This window comes from Solanum pennellii, chromosome 6, assembly GCF_001406875.1.
Source record: "Solanum pennellii chromosome 6, SPENNV200".
NCBI lineage: Eukaryota > Viridiplantae > Streptophyta > Magnoliopsida > Solanales > Solanaceae > Solanum > Solanum pennellii.
In genome coordinates, this window is record NC_028642.1 from 1,661,242 (window position 1) to 1,678,892 (window position 17,651).

Here is a 17,651-nt window from a genome sequence, read left to right on the forward strand (position 1 = left end):
CTGTCGTTATCATCCTATTGTCATTTCTGTCGATTGACTACTCTTACAAGATAACCACTGTGAACACACCATCAGAAATCCAGCTTTACCAGATGAGCACAAGTGACAGAGAGCAGGCAGAGAAAGAATATACAAAGTCACAGAACTCTAATATTGTCAAATAGGGTAACATATAGAACACTTTAAAGGTTTAACTTCCATCGTGACATGATTATTCAATGCTCGCACAGATTATTGCTACTAAATATTGATCATCTATTTGGTTCATGTGTCTATACAATAATCCTTGTATACTTAAAAGGAAGACAAGTTCCAACTGCTGACATGCCAAAATACAAGGAAGAATTATCCTATCCATCAATGTCAAACAGAAAAATGAAATAACTAATAACACCATTCAGCCAGAAGTTGGCAAGTTATCAGAAACACAAATTAAAAGCCGTCCATTCAGAAAACTTGAATATCTGGTTTCCATTCAAAATTTAATTCCATAACATGGTAATATGTCCCATTATCTAAATGAAAACAGTACACTGTCAAAACCACATGTAAAACACGCCATAACTATCAGATTAACCAAAACCTGAATCCTAATAATTTAAGTGCGTGGAGCAGCAGGGGGTCCTCCAGCGGGGCGTGGAGCTTGTCCTGTCTTTGGGAGATCATCCTGGAGTAACCACAGAAAAAACAAAATCCAAGTGAGCAAAAGAATATTATAGAATGGCAAAGTTCATGAAGAAACCTCATTATTATTCTATACAAATAGCAAATAGAACAGATAGCCAATATTTGAGCGAGTCTGTGTGACAAAAACTGTGTTGATATCCTTCTTGGTACTATGTTGCTCAAACTATTCAAATATGCCACCATGTGTGTGCAAATCCTCCAACAGCAGTGCATTTGAAAGAATACCACAACAGGTGCAAAAACATTTTGGAGAGTTTGAGCAACGTACATTTTCTATATGTAGGTGGTATAACAAAGTGAGCTATGAGATCAACCAAATGTCAGAATGGGTACCACCATGTATAGTCAAGGTCCATTTCATACACAGTTCAATACCATTCCAAAATTCACATATCAAGGGAACTTTATCTCAAAGCTAAGAAGATAATATGGACGATGGAATACCCTTGGGCGCCTGAAACGCTGTGGAGGCTCACGAACTCTCCTATCAGTACGAGAGCGGACTCTAACCACCTTGGAGTGAATTGCACATGAAACACAGTACTGCATCTTCAAATATAGCTTAGGAAGAGTGTACACTGCATAAAGAGGACAAAGTAATGTTAATTCTAGGTAACTATTGTGCAATACATAGGCTTTGAAAATGATTTAAGAATCTCACATTCAAAAGCACAAGCTTCCTGAACATCACGTACAGCAGCTTGTTCAACAATGTTCCTCACAAGGAATCTCTTGATAGCTTTGTCCTGAAACCCAGATAGATCTAATAACATCAGCTAATTTGAAAATAATAGCAGAAATGGTCTTGTATTATTAATACTAAGAGATCAAATGCAAAACAAAGGGGTATAAGGAGCTTCTACAATAGTCATTTGAAGGATACCCCCATAAAATTGGTTTTAACAGTAGAAAATGTAGCATCCGGCATTAAACTGATGATAGCATGAAACATATGTGAAAATTAGCAGGAAAAGATCTAACTTTCTTGTACTGTGGGTTATCCCGGTATACATTTCGGAATTGATTAAGTTATCCATATTAGAGACCTGGTTTTAATCACACAAAAATGATCTCGGGATATCCTCCACTTGAGCCAGAGGACCCCTTAATGCTTAATTTGATCCCTAGTCTGCATTTTTAAATCTAAACCACACTTCGCTTCCTGAAAAATTAAAACATCCATTTGCATGACTATCTCTTATTCCATTTCAGCTACAACTACAAAATACAATGCCCAATAGCGCATCCTAATCATCACTTGGAGGAAATTTTTATTTAAGAAACACTATCAAACAGAGCACCAAAAGTACTCAAATCTAGAACACCTTGCCTCCATATAGGAGGCAACAACAAAATACCCCATGTAAACCCATAAGTGGAGTGTATGGAGGGTGGTGTGAGTGCAACCTTAGCCATACCCTCCTCCATAAAAGGACACCAAACTAAAGAAAATTATAACCGTCTACAATAAACTCATTGAGCAAATGTTAATTTCTTTCTAATAAGAATTCACGTGTGAAATGATCTATATTCTCATTGGACCAAGCACCATATTCTACTCAAAATTATAATCATATAATTTCAAAGATAAATTATACACTCACATAACAAAATCTTCACATATTTACACAAAACACAAATACATTATTGATTGTCATCTACCACAAACTTAAACTCCAGGATCCAATTCAGTTTATTCACATAAAATAATACATATATAGAAAATGTTTCAACAAAAAAACACATCATGCATTTACTCATCTTTTTAATTTGCATTCACATATGAACGGATCTATATTCACAATGGACAACATGAACACTACTATCTTCTACTCAAAACTATAATCATATAATTTCACTGTTAAAATATACACTTGCGTTAAAATAATCTGCACATATAAACACATAACACTCATACATGAACTGATTATTCACTAGGCCGCTAAACATTATCATAAAATACTGGATCCGATTAGTTGTTTTCATATATATTAAATAAAATCAATAGAGAAAGGACCTTAGGGCAGCATTTGCCGCAGTTAGAGCAGCGGATGAACTTGACATGACCACGTCCATGCTTGTTACGACCTCCGTTCCTTCGCTTGAAAGTCTGCAAAAATCAAAACAAAAAATAAAGAAAGAGTTAAGAGATTACAATCAGTGAATTGCTTAGAGAAAACTGAAAACGGAGAAGAAGGAAAGTGAATATTCTTTTTCCTCTCACCATTTTCGCTCTGGATGAGAGCTTCTTCCTGCGCAAACTCTGCGGCTCTCTCTGTATTCAGAAGTTTAGGGTTTTTTCCAGTGAAGAGTGAAGGGGTAATGCTAATAAGGAGAGATGTTTACATAGGGCTTTGTTGAAAGCCCAATATGAAGTGGCCCATTGGGCTTATCTCCAGCTACGGGTTAAAGTGGCCATAGTAGAAAAAATAGATTTATGTATTTTTGAGTAAATTTTACGTTTAATAAACATAAAAATCATATTTGTATGTTATAGTTATAGTTTGTATAATTGTGCTTCATAGCAAACTTTGTTTGCTACGACTCTTAATATATATGTTTCAGTATACATATATGATGATTGTTAATATGTATATTTCGGTATACATATATGAATGTGGCTATTAATATGTATATTTCGGTATACATATATGAATCAATTGTATAATTTGTGTATGCATAAAGCGAGAAAAAGTGAAAGACAAAAGAAAACTAGGTCAGCGAAGATTTGCATTTGTATAATTATAAGTGTATAGGACGGAAAATATATGTATTTGTATTTGTATGTACAATTTTCTCTCTCTTTATACAAACACAAACGCAATTTATACTGTATAAAAGTGAGATAGACGAGTGAGAGTCGCGAGCGAGATCAGGAAGAGCGGCGAGTTAGACTCTCTGGGAGAGAGGCGAACGAAAAGATATGTATATATACAGTTTTCTCTCGCTTTATACAAACACAAACGCATTTTATATATTTGTATTTATATAAAGTGAGAGAGGCGAGGGGGAGATTGTTGAGGGAGATCGGAGAGTGGAGAGAGAGAAATTCAGGGAGAGAGGCAATTACAACTATTTGCTATGGGTTACAATTAAATCAAGGTGTGATTATACCATTTGATTTGAATTAACAGTCTACTATTATATACAATTTTCCCTTTATTTTTTATAGAAAAAATTACATGGTTAAGCAAACACGTACTACCTAATAAGTTATCATAGTTATAGTTTAAGTTAATTACAACTTGTGACCAACATACAATGATAATCGTGTGGGTTGGGGTTTCGAGTATGAATGATTTGCACGTTTGTATAATTCAGAAATTGTATAGTTATAGACTTTTGTATTATGTAATTTTGTATAATATAATCTGTATAATTGTTTAATGTTTTGATGTTAATGTTTGTATAACTTCGTTGTTTTGAGTTTATACAAAAATAGCTCAATTATACAACGTATCTGCAAATTATACAAACTCACTGTTAATTATACACACGAAGCAGCATAAATTGTATTTACAACTAGTAAATACGCAAACTATAACTATGAAACACGATTAAATATATTATATCTCCTTTTTATATAATGGTTAAAATTTGTAGAAAATTTAAGGAATATAAGAGATGCTCCACCATTGTGTTAGAAAGTGAATAATGTTTATCGCATAAGTTTCTTTATCGTTAGTTATTTTGATATCGAATTCAAAATTGAAAGTAAAATTAGATTATGATCTCCCATATTGATCCATATACGCCAAGATATGAAGGTCAAATATTTTGTGTCAAGTCAATATTTTGAAGGCTTGGAAGGGATTTGAAATGAAAGCTAGACGTTCAAGAACATGTTAAAGTAAATAAATGTACATGAAAGAAATATGAAAAATCAAATTATGCATGTATCATTGCAAATATTCGAGTATCACTAATTATGAGACGGGAAAATCACTATAGTCTTTATATCCATTAGAAAAACAACATTTAAATATTACGTTAATATTGCATTAAATATAATCTCAATCTATTATAAATTTTTGGGATAATGCACAAGTACCCCCTCAACCTATTTTTGAAATCTTACAAACACACTTATACTATACTAAGGTCCTATTACCCCCTGAACTTGTTTTATTAATATTTTTTTTACCCCTTTTTGGCCTACGTGGCATTATCTTGTGGATCAACGCTGGTTGACTTTTTTTTCAAGCTAGTGCCACATAGGCCGAAAAGAAGTAGAAAATTACTTATAAAATAAGTTCAGAGGGTAATAGGACCTTAATATAGTATAAATGTGTCTATGGAATTTCGGGCATAAGTTGAGGGAGTACTTGTGCATTTTCCCTAAATTTTTTATGGAATAAGATCTAATAAAACCTAAAGTAAACCAACCATCACAAACATTTTTCTCATAGTATTTCACTCGAAATTCAGTTCCAATTTATTTGAATTATTATATTTGACTACAATCACTTACACTAATTATAAGTAAGATAATGATCGTTTAATTGTAAGTAGTGCCAGCAAAATGAGGTCATATTTTGGTGATCCGCTCAACTCGCCCATATTTTAACGGGTTGGGTGAGTGATTTTTCACATGGGTAAAATATGATTGATATTCATATTTGACCCTTAAAAATATGGGTAAAATACGAGTAAAGGGTAAAATATGAATTAGCCAAATGTACATTTCTTTTGCTAATTATAATTATGTTTTTTATTTTATTCAATTTTATATTGAATAATAAATAATAGTGTAAAATAAGCAAATTGTGTAATAGTATTGACATTTCTTAAAGTGCATTAAGCATGTTTTAGTCCCAAAATGTAAATATTCATTTACTATGAAATTTAAAATATTTCATATTGTTATCACATGAATTTATTTTATATGAAAAAGTTATAGGTTTTTTTTAAAAAAAAAATTATGATACAATAAACTCTTTTTTTTTTTTGTTAAAACATGACCAAAGGTCCACTTCATTTCAAATGGACAAAACCTAATTTTAGAATGAAATAAAAAAATAGAAAAAAGTAAGATAATAAAATTAAAAAAGAAAACTAAATAAAGCATGCTCAACATTTTTCATCTAAAGAAAGATTTAAGATATATTTTCCGTATTAAATTCTTAAGTAAAGTACTATTTATTCATGAAAATATGAATAAACTAATATTTACTCAAACCTATTTACCATCCAATCAATTTTGAGCAACTTTTATATATAGCAAACACAAAAAATATATTTGTATGTTATAGCTATAGTTTGCATAATGGCTTAAGTCATCGATAGCCCCTTAAAGTTGTTCGTATAATTCACTTAGACACCTCAACTAAGACTATTACCTATTAGACACTTTAATATTAAAGAATATGTATCTATTGAACATAAAACGAAAACTTTTTTTAAAAATATTTTGCGTGTAATTCACGCGCATTATCTTAAAACAATGACAAATAAAATTATGACACTTGGCACATGGACCCAGTCTAGCAATAAAATATAATTTTTCAATTTAAAAAATATTTAAAAAGAAAATCTCCCCCACCCCCACCTAACCCTTTGACCTTTCTTCTTCCTCTACCCTGTGAACCCCAGCAGCCACCATCAATTTCACCATTGATAATGGAGATAACAAAAATAAAAATCTCCCGTTCAAATTTTTTCTCCTATCATCTGTTATTCTCCATTCGTTTTAAGATTTCTGTGAAAATAAAGAAACGTCAATAAATTATTTTTAAGATTCATGACCAAAAAAAATTGAAAGTATGTTGAATTTTTTAATATCATCTTTAATAAATTAATGAGTGGCGATGTTTGTTCAATCAGAGTGATCGAAATAGAGATGGACGAATATCGATCAATTTTTAACTCCAATGTTCGAATTTTTNGTGGGGGTGAGGGTGGGGTGGGGTTGATAGAAATAGGGAAGAAGAAGAACTGTCCTTCTTTTTTTTGTTAATTAATTTTTTTAAATTAACTTAGGGATATAAATTAAGAAAAAAAAAGGAAAAAATATTATTTTTAATAAATTAACGCGCTCAAGGAAAGTGAATTACACGTTTTTTGCCATGTCAGCATTTTGTGTCTAATAGGAATAACTTTTGAACAAATAAAGTGTTCAATTGGCACAAGGATTAGTAGAGGTGTCTAAATGAATTATGCAGACAACTTTGAGTGGCTGCAGATGACTTAGGCCTTTGCATAATTGAACTCCATAGCAAACTTTGTTATGCTATTTAGCTATATATATATACAAAAGAAACAATTGTATAGTTCGCAGACTTCTTTTCAAATTTGTATAATTTCACTGGTAGGCCAATCGTATAAATTGACGCAGTTTCTCGTTTGTATAAATCGTTGACAACCTCTCAATTCATTTTTATGTGTTTGTATATTTGTATAAAATTTGAATTTGTATACAGTTGAATCGAAATAAAGCGTTTGTATATCAAATATCGTTCTCTCTTTCGCTATATACAAACATAAATTATATATTGTTTTGTATAATTTGTGTTTGTAAAAAGCGATAAAGAGAGAAAGACAATAGAAAATTGGGCTATGAAATATTTATATTGTATAATCATAAGTGTATAGGACAAAGATATGTATTTACACGTGTATATATAATTTCTCACGCTTTATACATACAGAAACGCAATCTGTACATTTTTATTTGTATAAAGAGAGAGAGGCGAGTGGGAGAGTGGCGAGCGAGAGTTTAAGGGAAAGAGGCGACTGACACATGTTTGCTACAAGTTACAATTAAATCAAACTGTAGTTCTAACATTTAATTGAAATTAATAATTTTCCATTATATATAATTTTCCATTAATTTTTAACCATATCAAATATGATCAAATTGAATTATTACCCATTTTTAACTCGCACACATTTGATTCAACCCGCCCATTTGCCACCACTCATCGTAAGAGACAAACGGGAAAAAAGAAAAGATGATAAGCCCATAGACATCATTACGGGTTAAGATCCAGCCCAATAAGTAAAACCCGCTTTAATTCCCCTTGTCTTCTGGTACCCCTTTATTTCCCCGTCGGAGAATCATCGGCAGGAACTTCACCACCGTAAATAGCCGTCATCAATCGGCGGTCGGAGCTGAATTAATGGAGCGAGAAGTGTTAGAAGCAGAACTAGTACTTCCAACTCACATGAAATTTAAGAAGATTCAGATGTACGACAAGTACCCTAAAGGACAAGCTAGAGGACGGCACTGGAAACATCTCAAGCAGATTATACAAGCAGAAAATTACGAAAATTATCCTCCTCATCTACCTACTTGTGAGTTTCCATCTTCCAATTTAGCTTTTTACAACATTTTTTCTTTTAATGTATAATTCTTTAACTGAAATGATCCATAATGTATTCATGAGCTCCACTCTCCGCTTCTCAATGAAAACACCCGTCGATTGAGTTTGCTAGTCCATTAAGGACTCCATTATAGAGTCAAAACCATGTTTAAATTTAATGGAGATGTGTTTCAAGTTTATCTCTGGTGGCTAATAAACACAAAAGCTTAGAACAACCCAACAACAACAACATAGCTGTGGTAATCCCACAAGTGGGGTCTAGGGAGGCTAGTGTATATGCAGACCTTAACCCTGCTTTTGGAGGTCGAGAGTTTTGTTGATAGATCCCCAGCTCATATAAAAGCATTATGAAGCAGTTTGAAAAAAGAAAACAACGGGAATGAAGTAATCAAGACAAAATAATACGATAATCGAAGTGCAAATAATGTTAAATAGTAACAGAAATGAGATAACAAGAAACTACAGGTGTAATATATGACTACTGTCTACTAGAATGGAAGGATGATTAAGACAACACTCAACTTTCTATCTCACCCTCTATCCCTAATTTGTATCCTCCATAACCTCCTATATATGGTCCTATCCTCGATAAGCTGAAGTTGCGTCGTGTTTAATTGCCTCTCTCATAACCTCTCCCAATACTTCTTCAGCCTACAACTACCTATCCTGAAACCATCCATAACCAGCCTCTCACACCTTGCACTGGGGTGTCCATGCATCTCCTCTTCACATGCATGAACCATGTTAGTCTCACTTTTTGCAGCTTGTCCTCCATATAAATCTTGCTTGACACATGGCTAGGCAAGAGAATAAGATTTACTTGATTGCATTTCCTGCAAGCTTTACCAGTAAATGCTGTTCTTTTGGGATACTATGAACACAGAACATCACACCCACATTTGGGCAAATGGGGATCTCTTCTAGGAGAAGCAGAAACAAGAAAAAAGGAAAGGAAAGTTCAACTACATATTATATCTCCGTTGATTGTTTCCCGGCTGAGGCTGCAGAATTCTTTTTCCCTTTCCTCTTTCAACTGTTATTCTTCCTTTTTTGGCTTTAAAGCCATGATAGGCAGCACATTAAGTGAAATGGAGAGGTAGGTAGAATGAGGTTTATACGTGAATGTTGGTGCATATATATGAGAGTTCTCTGGTCTATGAGATGAAATAAAATGAATCCCTGATGCTGGTGGTGAATGGTGTTGTCTTGCGGCAGAGATGGTGATCGTATGAGATCGCTGGTGTAGGCTGTTTTTTTTAGGTGAACAGTAGAAAGGTTTGTTTTTTAATGACAATGAGGCTTGGGAGATGGAAAAATATGTGGTGACCAAACTAGTCAACCCTATACATTATGGGATCATTTTCTCGTTTTTTTTTATAGTGGTGGGCGAAATGGGAGCTGCCTAAACCGTGAAACAGGGTCGTGGTAGAGCAATACAAGCTTTATGACTTACTCTTGCTGCCGTTGGCATAAATCTGACCCACTTTTCGCTCTTCCGGGACTGGTACAGACATAGGTGTTTTTTCTATGGCTCTAGGCCTTCTCTAGGCTAGTAGAGTTCTTTTGCTACTCTCTCAATAGAATTAATTTCCTTATTTCCTGGAGGAGGACCTCCTTCCTCTCTTTCGGACTGCGAATGCTGTTCCTCTTTCTTGCTATCGAAATCTGAAAAAAGATATATATGGAAATAGATTGTGTCCAATAGGATTTGAAGCTATACAATTACCAAAGGTATAGAAGACCTCTGTCCTATCCATTAGATAGGTTGTCGCTCCGAATACAAAAGAAATGAGTGATTGTCCTACTCACTACAAACGTACATTCCTCAAGATTGAACTACACTCATGCCCATTTTCTCTCAGTATTAAGAAATATAATCTACACTTTCTCCATTGATGATCGATTGTGGTCGATGGAGAAGGAAATTTGCAGATGAACTCACACAAACATGTTATGTTTAGCATAGCTATAGCATTGCTACATAGTTTCAGAAAAAATATTTAATTTCAAAAAAAACTATAGCATTGCTACATTTTCAGTTCCTGTCATCAACCTTTATTGTTTTTAATTTTCTGTGGGCATTTGAGATCAGTGGCATAAGCAGATTAAGATACATAGTACTTTGATCTTAAATCATGCACTTCAATTTGTTTGCCTGTAATGAAGAAGAGCCGCGTTCTGGGTTTCGGCAATATAGGTGTGTTTTTTTATATGAGAAGATACAATGTAGATATATTTATTCAGTTTACTTCAGTTGCTGATCTTAATAATTTTGTTCGTATGCAAATATTTCTCTTTGCCTTAAAGAGAAATTGATGGGTAGCCAAACCTTTGTCGAGTGGTTTTGGTTTGCTACTGAGTTTGATCTACTGACTTGGTTGGAAATTTGGTTTAACATACCCAATGAGCATATTGACAAAAAGTAGATGTAGGTAAAACTGCTTTTGATTATAACATCTAATATCCATACTGAAATGCCGAAACAATTTATTGAATTCTTGTTGCATAATTTGATAAAAACTGAGTTCAATTTTGTACTTTTTAGATCTTGACAATCAAATTACTAAACCCATGATTGATACTACTTTTCACAAAAAATAAAATAATTGTGTCATTTCCTTGACTCAATACACTTCAACTTTTGTGAGACCTAGGAGTTGAAAACCTTTCAGTTCAATTCGGAGCGTTGGTTTATTTTCTTTCCTAGGACACATTGAGCTGCAAATCATGTCATCAGTTTTTATTTCCCATTGCAACCATGTTCCCCTGACGGCCTGCCCATGTAGTAATAGCTCTAACCGAATTTGCTTGAAGAACTCTTACAGGCAGATCAGATATTGCTTTTACTTTTAAGTGCTCCCATAATTTTGTGGTTGCTAATGGTTGGGATAGCATTATGTGTTTGCTAAGTTCTATTATTCATTAGGTTGTGTAATCTAGATTCATTTTCGGCATTGCGCTATTGTTGTCAAGCCTGATGATAACTGCCTTGAAAATTGCTGCATTTTCCAGCAACATCACAGAACATTTGCTAACAGTCTCCGAACCCCCAGACATTTGACTATTAGCTAGAAGGTGATTGCAGACCATTATATTTCGAATTGAATTGTAGATGGGGAAATGATATCCTTCTTGTTTATATGCTGCACTTTTATCATCAATCACTGGACAACTTGTTTGTTCAAATTATGTTTTCAGGACCAACAGAGTATTTGTTTCCCAGTCTAGAGGCATTATTTTGCATGGCTTCCTTTCTATAATTCGTAGCTTGATGAATATTTCGAGGTTTTGACTTTGTTTCTTTCTCCACAGATGTTAACATTGAAACGCCACCTTCTATGCATCCTGGCAAAAAGATATGTGACATAACAGGATTCGAGGTACCTTCTCAACTGAATGTCTTCTATGATTATATGGTTATAGTTTCTGCTTGCTTTCTGATTTTTTATTGTGCATTCCCACCAATGTCTCTTATGTTTGACATGCAGGCACCATATTTTGACCCAAGAACTAAACTCCGTTATGCTAATACTGAGGTTTTTAAGACAATAAGGTCGCTCCCTAATGACCATGTTCAGAGGTACTTGGCTCTCAGAAACGCAGCTGTTGTTTTGAGATAGGTGCAGAACGCAGAATAGATAGTTGTAAATTAATGTGGAAAGTAGTGGACGTTTGAAGTTGTCGTTTCTGAATGCTCAGGTGCATAACTGTACTTTGACTTGTACTAAGAGAATCAATCTAGCCTAGTTTTGTTAGATGTCGTAAAATTGCTACGGGCATTTATACTCAATTGGCTCTTTGGTCTCTGGAAATTCATCTGCTTATCTAATCTGTGCTTAGCTAATCATGCATTCCGATGAGTTTTCTTCTGTCATCTCTCCAGGGCTGGGAACCTCCCCTTAATTCTCGTTGTTACTGAGCTAGGGAGGTCTGATAATGTTGGGAAAGATTGTTCTTCGTCAATTGGTTTGTTAACCATGGCCATGGAAGTTTCATTCTTTTACCAGTCCTCCTAGCCAACAACTTGCATCGCTCAAAATAATGTGATGAGCCATCCCTTTTTGTCATTCACCACCTTGTCCTATCTCTGCTCTCCCGAATTATAAACACGTACGGGCTTGAGTGGTGGCTGCTGCTCTTAAAAGAGAAGAGAGCTCTGTGACTTCCGATTCAGGTTAGCTTTTTTTCGGTGCAAATGAATATATCGGGGTATTTTCTCTTCTGTGCTTTCTTCTTACACTACGAAAGCCATGAATAACTAGAGGAACTTATTTCTTAGCAGCTCTTCCATAATCTCACAGTGATGGGAAATGAGGAGAGGAGATTACAAGGTGAGAAACGAACCCTCACCAATACAGTGAAAGTTTAGGTAGTCATCAACAACTCATTTACATATTCCATTATTTGTAGCTCAAAATGGGAGAACAACTCGTTTACATACAGATCATTACAACCTTCAAAAAAATCTAAAAAACAACAACATACTCAGTGCAGTTCTATTCCACGAGAGGTGATGTATACACAACCTTACCTCTATCTTGTGAATGTAGAAACTAGAGAGGCTAGCTATTTCCATTAGACAACTAGAACTAAACCATAAATCTATTTGTACTAACAGTAAACTTCAGATTGGCTACTATCCACTCTCAATCAAATGACTAATATCCATAGGATAACTATCTGAAGGTAGAAAAGCATTGTATGCTCTCATAACAGCAATTATATTTCCATTCTCTGTAGGATGAAAATTATCCCAAAACACATGTGCTGCCCTAAGGTGGCATGGAGCTTGTCCAGAAACACATTGTCCTTCAGCCGTTGTAGTCGAAACTTTGCAGCATGGATAATTCAAGAAACTAAGAGTACCTGCAAAACAAATAAAATTGAATTTATAGATTAAAGAGTAGTTCTTTATATAGTCAAACGTCTCTATAACAACATTGTAGGTTCCGAGATTTTCTATACAATGGAGAAAAATAAAACTTTAGATTGATGTACGTACTCATAAGTGATGAAATGCTATACATATTTATATAGGTGAATTTTGCTTGTGGGAAGTTGGTATTCAGATCAGTTACAAGAGACTTGAGCTTCTCATTGAATAGTTGAATTGCCTCATTTGTTGAATCCACACACTTTCTTGTATTGTGTTTTTGTAACTCTTGAGGAATGCAACCTATTTGGGGCAATCCAAATAGGGCTATTTTCCTTGCTCCATCTTCATATAAAGTCTAGCATCAAACCAAATTTATAGTCGTATTAAGACGACAACAATAATATATGCAGTGTAATCTCACAAGTTGGATCTGAACATGATAAAATGTACACAAACTTTATTCCTACATGGAAATAGTATATAGGCGATGCTAATTAATCATTCAACACATAGGAAATCAAGATTGTGCTATAATTCAAAAGCAAAAGTTCATAAACATGTAGAAGTAGTTTGTTTAGTATTTGTCTCTAAACTATGCGAAATGAAGTATGTGAAAAGTCCAAATTTGCCCTTGAAATAGATAACAAATTGTTCTTGAACTATGTGAAAGGACTCAAATTAATATTCCGTATTAAAAATTAATCCTTAATTTTGTGATAGGTGACATCACTAGGTGCTAAGCTTTCACCTTTAAAATAAGGCCAAACTTATTTCATTTCACATAGTTTGAGGGCAAGCTTTACCTACAGGCTACAACATAGACATATTTGACCCCAACTATTAACATAGGACAAATTTGTTCTACTTCGCATAGTTCAGGGACAAACTTGACAACAACTATTAACAGTAAGTCAGTCTATTCCATTTCGCATAGTTCAGGAACAAATTTGACTACAACTATTAATGGTAGATAAGTCTATTCCATTTCGGATAGTTTAGGGGCAAATTCGATCCCAACTAGTAACGAGAAGGATATACTTAACCCTAACTATTGACAAAGAATAGATCTATTCCATTACACATACCCTTTTAACACTATAATAATCTTTGAAAATTTTCTAAATAAATTTGCAAGTTAAGAATGAAAATTGAAATAGTGATAGAAGTTAATGTTGAAAACCTTTAGTTGTTGACCATATTGTTGTACCAATAATGTTGCATATTGACTTGGTGTGTACAAACTATTTGTTGAGTAATGTTTGGGTGCAAGGTAGTTGTTGATGTAGTCATTGCTACCTATTCCAACAATGTACAAACATGTGTTCAAGTGTGCATTGGTTGCAGCTCTATTGCCCACTAAATCCACCATTCTTAAAATTGTGTTGTGATGGTTTTCAAGTTGCAAATCCAAATATATTCGATTGCCCTGAAAAATAATTTATCAAACTCTATATGTTAGATTTGTAATATATAGTTTTTACTATACTAATCTTTGTATAAATATATAAAGATAAATGTTCGTCATATAATTATTTTTATATGAACTTCAGTCTTTATCACATGTAAACGAATATCATTCATTAGATAGTAGGTTAGACGTAAATGATTAACTAGGGAAAAGTTTGATCATATAGGGGACATATGCCATCGAATTTTTATAATATTTAATTCAATAAATTCATGACATGTGTTTTGTATATAAACTTACGAGATGACTTCCCGTCTCGTTACGAATTCCTGCTGAACCAGAGGCATAATTTACACCTTGCAAGATCTCCTTACCAGTTGCACTTGCAAAAGGTGGAATGTAGTTATCAAATTCTAATAGTTGCCCTGTGAATTTTTTTATAAAAAAAAAAAAAGATTTAATAATAAAAAATCAAGATTTTCATTTAAAAAATTCGATATAGAAAGAATTTAACATACGAAAACGACATTTACTACATATATAAAACACACACATACATACAAAGGTACATGTAGTGTAGTTTTTTTTTGCAAATAAGTTAGTAGTTATTTTGTAGGGTATAGAAGAATAGTATTAAGTAAGGTATATTCGTATGTTGAGATTAGTTATGTTAATAATATTATTATTTTTATCGACAGTTTGGTTGACTATATTAAATAAGATGTATTAGAATAGAAATAACACACCATATATTTTTAATGTCATGGATAAGAATGAATAGATTGTATTTTTCTATTTTTTAAAATAAAAATTCAACATATAAATCTATTATAGGTAAAACAAAAATGACACCCCGTTCTCTCTTCAATTAAAGATTTTTGATTCGAGCAATAGAATGAAAAAGCTTTTCTCTTTAATCGATCTTTCAAGTATCAAAACAAAATTAATCGAAATATCGAAAATAGAAAAGGACCAAGAATATCAGCCATATTGCGTCCATTTGTGAATCGTCCAGTAGGTCCATTGGGGAAATCGATGCCATAAGGTGGATAATTAGCCTTTGCTTGTGTATTTAGGTTGTTATTATTCCCATTATCAAGTAATGAATCACCAAAAATAAAATAGCAAGGTACTTTTGATGCACCATGAACTAATGTTATAAAGTTCACGATTATCAATATTGTTACGTTATTATTACAAGTAATCATTTTAGTATTAGACATTATTTGAGGAAAAGAGGAAGACAAATGAAATGAAAAATCCAGTAGTGATAATTATATTCTTTAAAATTCTTTTATAGGAGATTGAAGCGTAATTAATGTTATTCCAGTAATTGCGGGTAGAGAAAGGTAGAGATAGCATATGAAGGATAAAAGTAGTTACAAGAAAGCAAATAATATAGTGTTTGCGAAAAAATTGAGATGCCTTTTATTTTAGAAAAAAATAAAATTAAAATTGAGGCAGAAAAAAAAAATTAGAAATGGATTAGATGGTAGAAATTGTATCTTTCACTAATGAAATAAAAGTTTAATTAGTCACTCAATTCATTTAGTGCAATTTTTCTTTAGATGTCTTTTCAACAATTTATGTCTTGATTCTTTAGTGAATATTCAAAAATTTATGAGATAATTTAAAATATTTTTTAGTGAATGATCCTAACGGACGTTTATGAAAAATTTCAAATATTTTATTTTGGAATTTTCTTATAAAAGAAATTCATGAGATATATAGCATATAAAAATTGGTAAATCTGTATTTGCCTACTTGGGAGTTCGTTATAACTTGAAAATACATCATTTTTTTCGACGGGATGAACTGGTTCCATTTCTAAGGTCTTGTTGGACGTCCATGAAAAATTTTGACCGTTTGTTTCAGGATTTTCGGATCAAAAAAATTCATGGGTTATATCACACAAAATTCGATAAAATTTGTCTTGCGTGCTTTAAAGCTCGTTTGAATTTGAAAATGCACTATTTTTCTAGGCGGGATGAAGTGATTCCATTTCGAAGGTCCTAAGGGACGTCCATAGAAAATTCTACACCCCTACTTGTGAAGAAATGAAGGGTAAGTTTCATCTCACCCCAATTTGTGACAATAATTTTTGTAAGAAAATAAACTGTTATCATAATTCTTTGGTCAAATACATAAACAGGTCTCTAAACTTGTTGGTTTTTTTCCCTCGGGTATTTCAACTATGCTATTTTCCTATTGAATCATTGAACCACCCATAATTTGTTCCTTTTAAACAAACATCGTTGGCTGATGTGGAATCAGATTTTGTGAGGGGTATTGATAGAGGACACATATTTTGTTCCAAAACTCATTAGTCCAATTGATAATGAAAATGTTTGAAAATAATTGTATTTTACTTGAAGTCATTTGAACACATTAGAAAACAGATGAGATCCATAGAGTTTTATTCATTCCTTCAATCAAAATCATTACAATACGAACACAATTGAAGGCATTTACAATAGAAAAGCTGATCAAAATCAACCAACAGTGTTTAAAAGGAATAAATTATGAGCGGTTCAATGATTCAATAGGAGAATGACGTAGTTGAGGTACCTGAGGTGAAAAATCAAACAAGTTTAGGAATCTATTTATGAGTTCGGCCTAATTCTTTTTTTAAATATGTCACTTGTATACGTGTCACATTTTCATTGACGTTTGATTTAATTATACATGTCACTTATTAGTTATATATTAATTTTTTTTTCATAAATAATAATGAGAATGTTACATTGATCTGGGCTTCAAATAGCACCAAATTACAAAAGCCCATCCAACTAATATTGGGCTTTTCATCAATCCATACCATAAAATCTTAAACCCTAGCAGCTCCCTATATATATATATAACTCTTCCCTCTCTTGAAACTTACGGAGCAATAATTTCAAGCTTCAATGCTTTCATTTTATTTTCTTTTGTTAATTTTACTCATAATTTTTATTAATTTATTTTGAATCTGTGCATAATTAAGCCGATGCTCTGGATAATTTGAATGAAGGTAGCATGGTTATATGTACAGAAATTGAATTAATAGAGTCGACATGTCTGCTACCTCTGATTTCTCCATGATTTGGTGGCCTGGTTTAGACTCACATTCATTTTTTCCCCTTAATTTTATATATACAATGTAATTTTTCAACCAAGATTAATTGAATCTGTGCGCAGTTAAGCCGATGCTCATTTTTTTCCCCTTAATTTTATATATATGATTGTAATTTTTCAACGAAGATTAATTGGATCTGTGCGCAATTAAGCCAATGCTCATTTTTTTCCTTAATTTTATATGTATATGATGTAATTTTTCAACGAAGATTAATTGGATCTGTACGCAATTAAGCCGATGCTC

The 17,651-nt window shown here is 33.0% G+C and overlaps 3 protein-coding genes and 1 non-coding gene across 9 annotated transcripts; 2 read left to right on the forward strand and 2 right to left on the reverse strand.

Moving 5' to 3' along the window:
- Positions 1-416: 416 nt before the first annotated feature.
- Positions 417-3,025, reverse strand: LOC107023849 (40S ribosomal protein S26-3-like). Its single transcript, XM_015224668.2, has 5 exons — positions 2,912-3,025; positions 2,705-2,797; positions 1,349-1,433; positions 1,132-1,265; positions 417-667 (listed from the first exon to the last, which is right to left on the reverse strand). The coding sequence occupies exons 1-5, from the start codon at positions 2,912-2,914 to the stop codon at positions 599-601; spliced, it is 384 nt and encodes a 127-aa protein (XP_015080154.1). The 5' UTR covers positions 2,915-3,025; the 3' UTR covers positions 417-598.
- A 4,671-nt stretch (positions 3,026-7,696) lies between these two features.
- LOC107021572 (chromatin-remodeling complex subunit ies6) lies at positions 7,697-17,644 on the forward strand. 6 transcript variants are annotated; one of them, XR_003579035.1, is made up of 7 exons: positions 7,697-7,980; positions 11,322-11,389; positions 11,498-11,708; positions 11,893-12,183; positions 12,292-12,340; positions 12,420-12,519; positions 12,750-13,049. XR_003579035.1 is itself a non-coding variant. In XM_015222259.2 (3 exons), exons 1-3 carry the CDS (start codon positions 7,806-7,808, stop codon positions 11,627-11,629), a joined length of 375 nt encoding a protein of 124 aa, XP_015077745.1. In that variant the 5' UTR covers positions 7,722-7,805; the 3' UTR covers positions 11,630-11,838. The 6 variants fall into 6 exon arrangements, 1 of the variants encoding a protein (XP_015077745.1); XR_003579037.1 differs by lacking the exon at positions 12,420-12,519 and having other exon boundaries at positions 12,292-12,378; XR_003579036.1 differs by lacking the exon at positions 12,420-12,519.
- On the reverse strand, positions 12,380-15,566 carry LOC107021939 (GDSL esterase/lipase At1g29670-like). Its single transcript, XM_015222653.2, has 5 exons — positions 15,267-15,566; positions 14,594-14,718; positions 14,066-14,311; positions 13,012-13,240; positions 12,380-12,875 (listed from the first exon to the last, which is right to left on the reverse strand). The coding sequence occupies exons 1-5, from the start codon at positions 15,514-15,516 to the stop codon at positions 12,646-12,648; spliced, it is 1,080 nt and encodes a 359-aa protein (XP_015078139.2). The 5' UTR covers positions 15,517-15,566; the 3' UTR covers positions 12,380-12,645.
- LOC114077692 lies at positions 17,296-17,402 on the forward strand. The gene has a single exon (XR_003579065.1). It is a non-coding gene; the product is annotated as a small nucleolar RNA snoR100 (small nucleolar RNA).
- Positions 17,645-17,651: the final 7 nt, after the last annotated feature.

Bases quoted from the DNA above. Each gene is read 5' to 3' on its own strand.
- LOC107021572 (XM_015222259.2), top strand. From the start codon at position 7,806: ATGGAGCGAGAAGTGTTAGAAGCAGAACTAGTACTTCCAACTCACATG. The intron at 7,981-11,321 runs GTGAGTTTCCAT...CTTTCTCCACAG, and splicing joins TCCTCCTCATCTACCTACTT to ATGTTAACATTGAAACGCCA. The intron at 11,390-11,497 runs GTACCTTCTCAA...TTTGACATGCAG, and splicing joins GTGACATAACAGGATTCGAG to GCACCATATTTTGACCCAAG.
- LOC107021939 (XM_015222653.2), bottom strand. From the start codon at position 15,516: ATGTCTAATACTAAAATGATTACTTGTAATAATAACGTAACAATATTG. The intron at 14,312-14,593 runs GTAAGTTTATAT...ATTATTTTTCAG, and splicing joins ACGAGACGGGAAGTCATCTC to GGCAATCGAATATATTTGGA. The intron at 12,876-13,011 runs GTACGTACATCA...TTTGTTTTGCAG, and splicing joins TAGCATTTCATCACTTATGA to GTACTCTTAGTTTCTTGAAT.
- LOC107023849 (XM_015224668.2), bottom strand. The intron at 1,434-2,704 runs GTCCTTTCTCTA...TCTGGGTTTCAG, and splicing joins GCGGCAAATGCTGCCCTAAG to GACAAAGCTATCAAGAGATT. The intron at 668-1,131 runs GTATTCCATCGT...TGGTTACTCCAG, and splicing joins AGCGTTTCAGGCGCCCAAGG to GATGATCTCCCAAAGACAGG.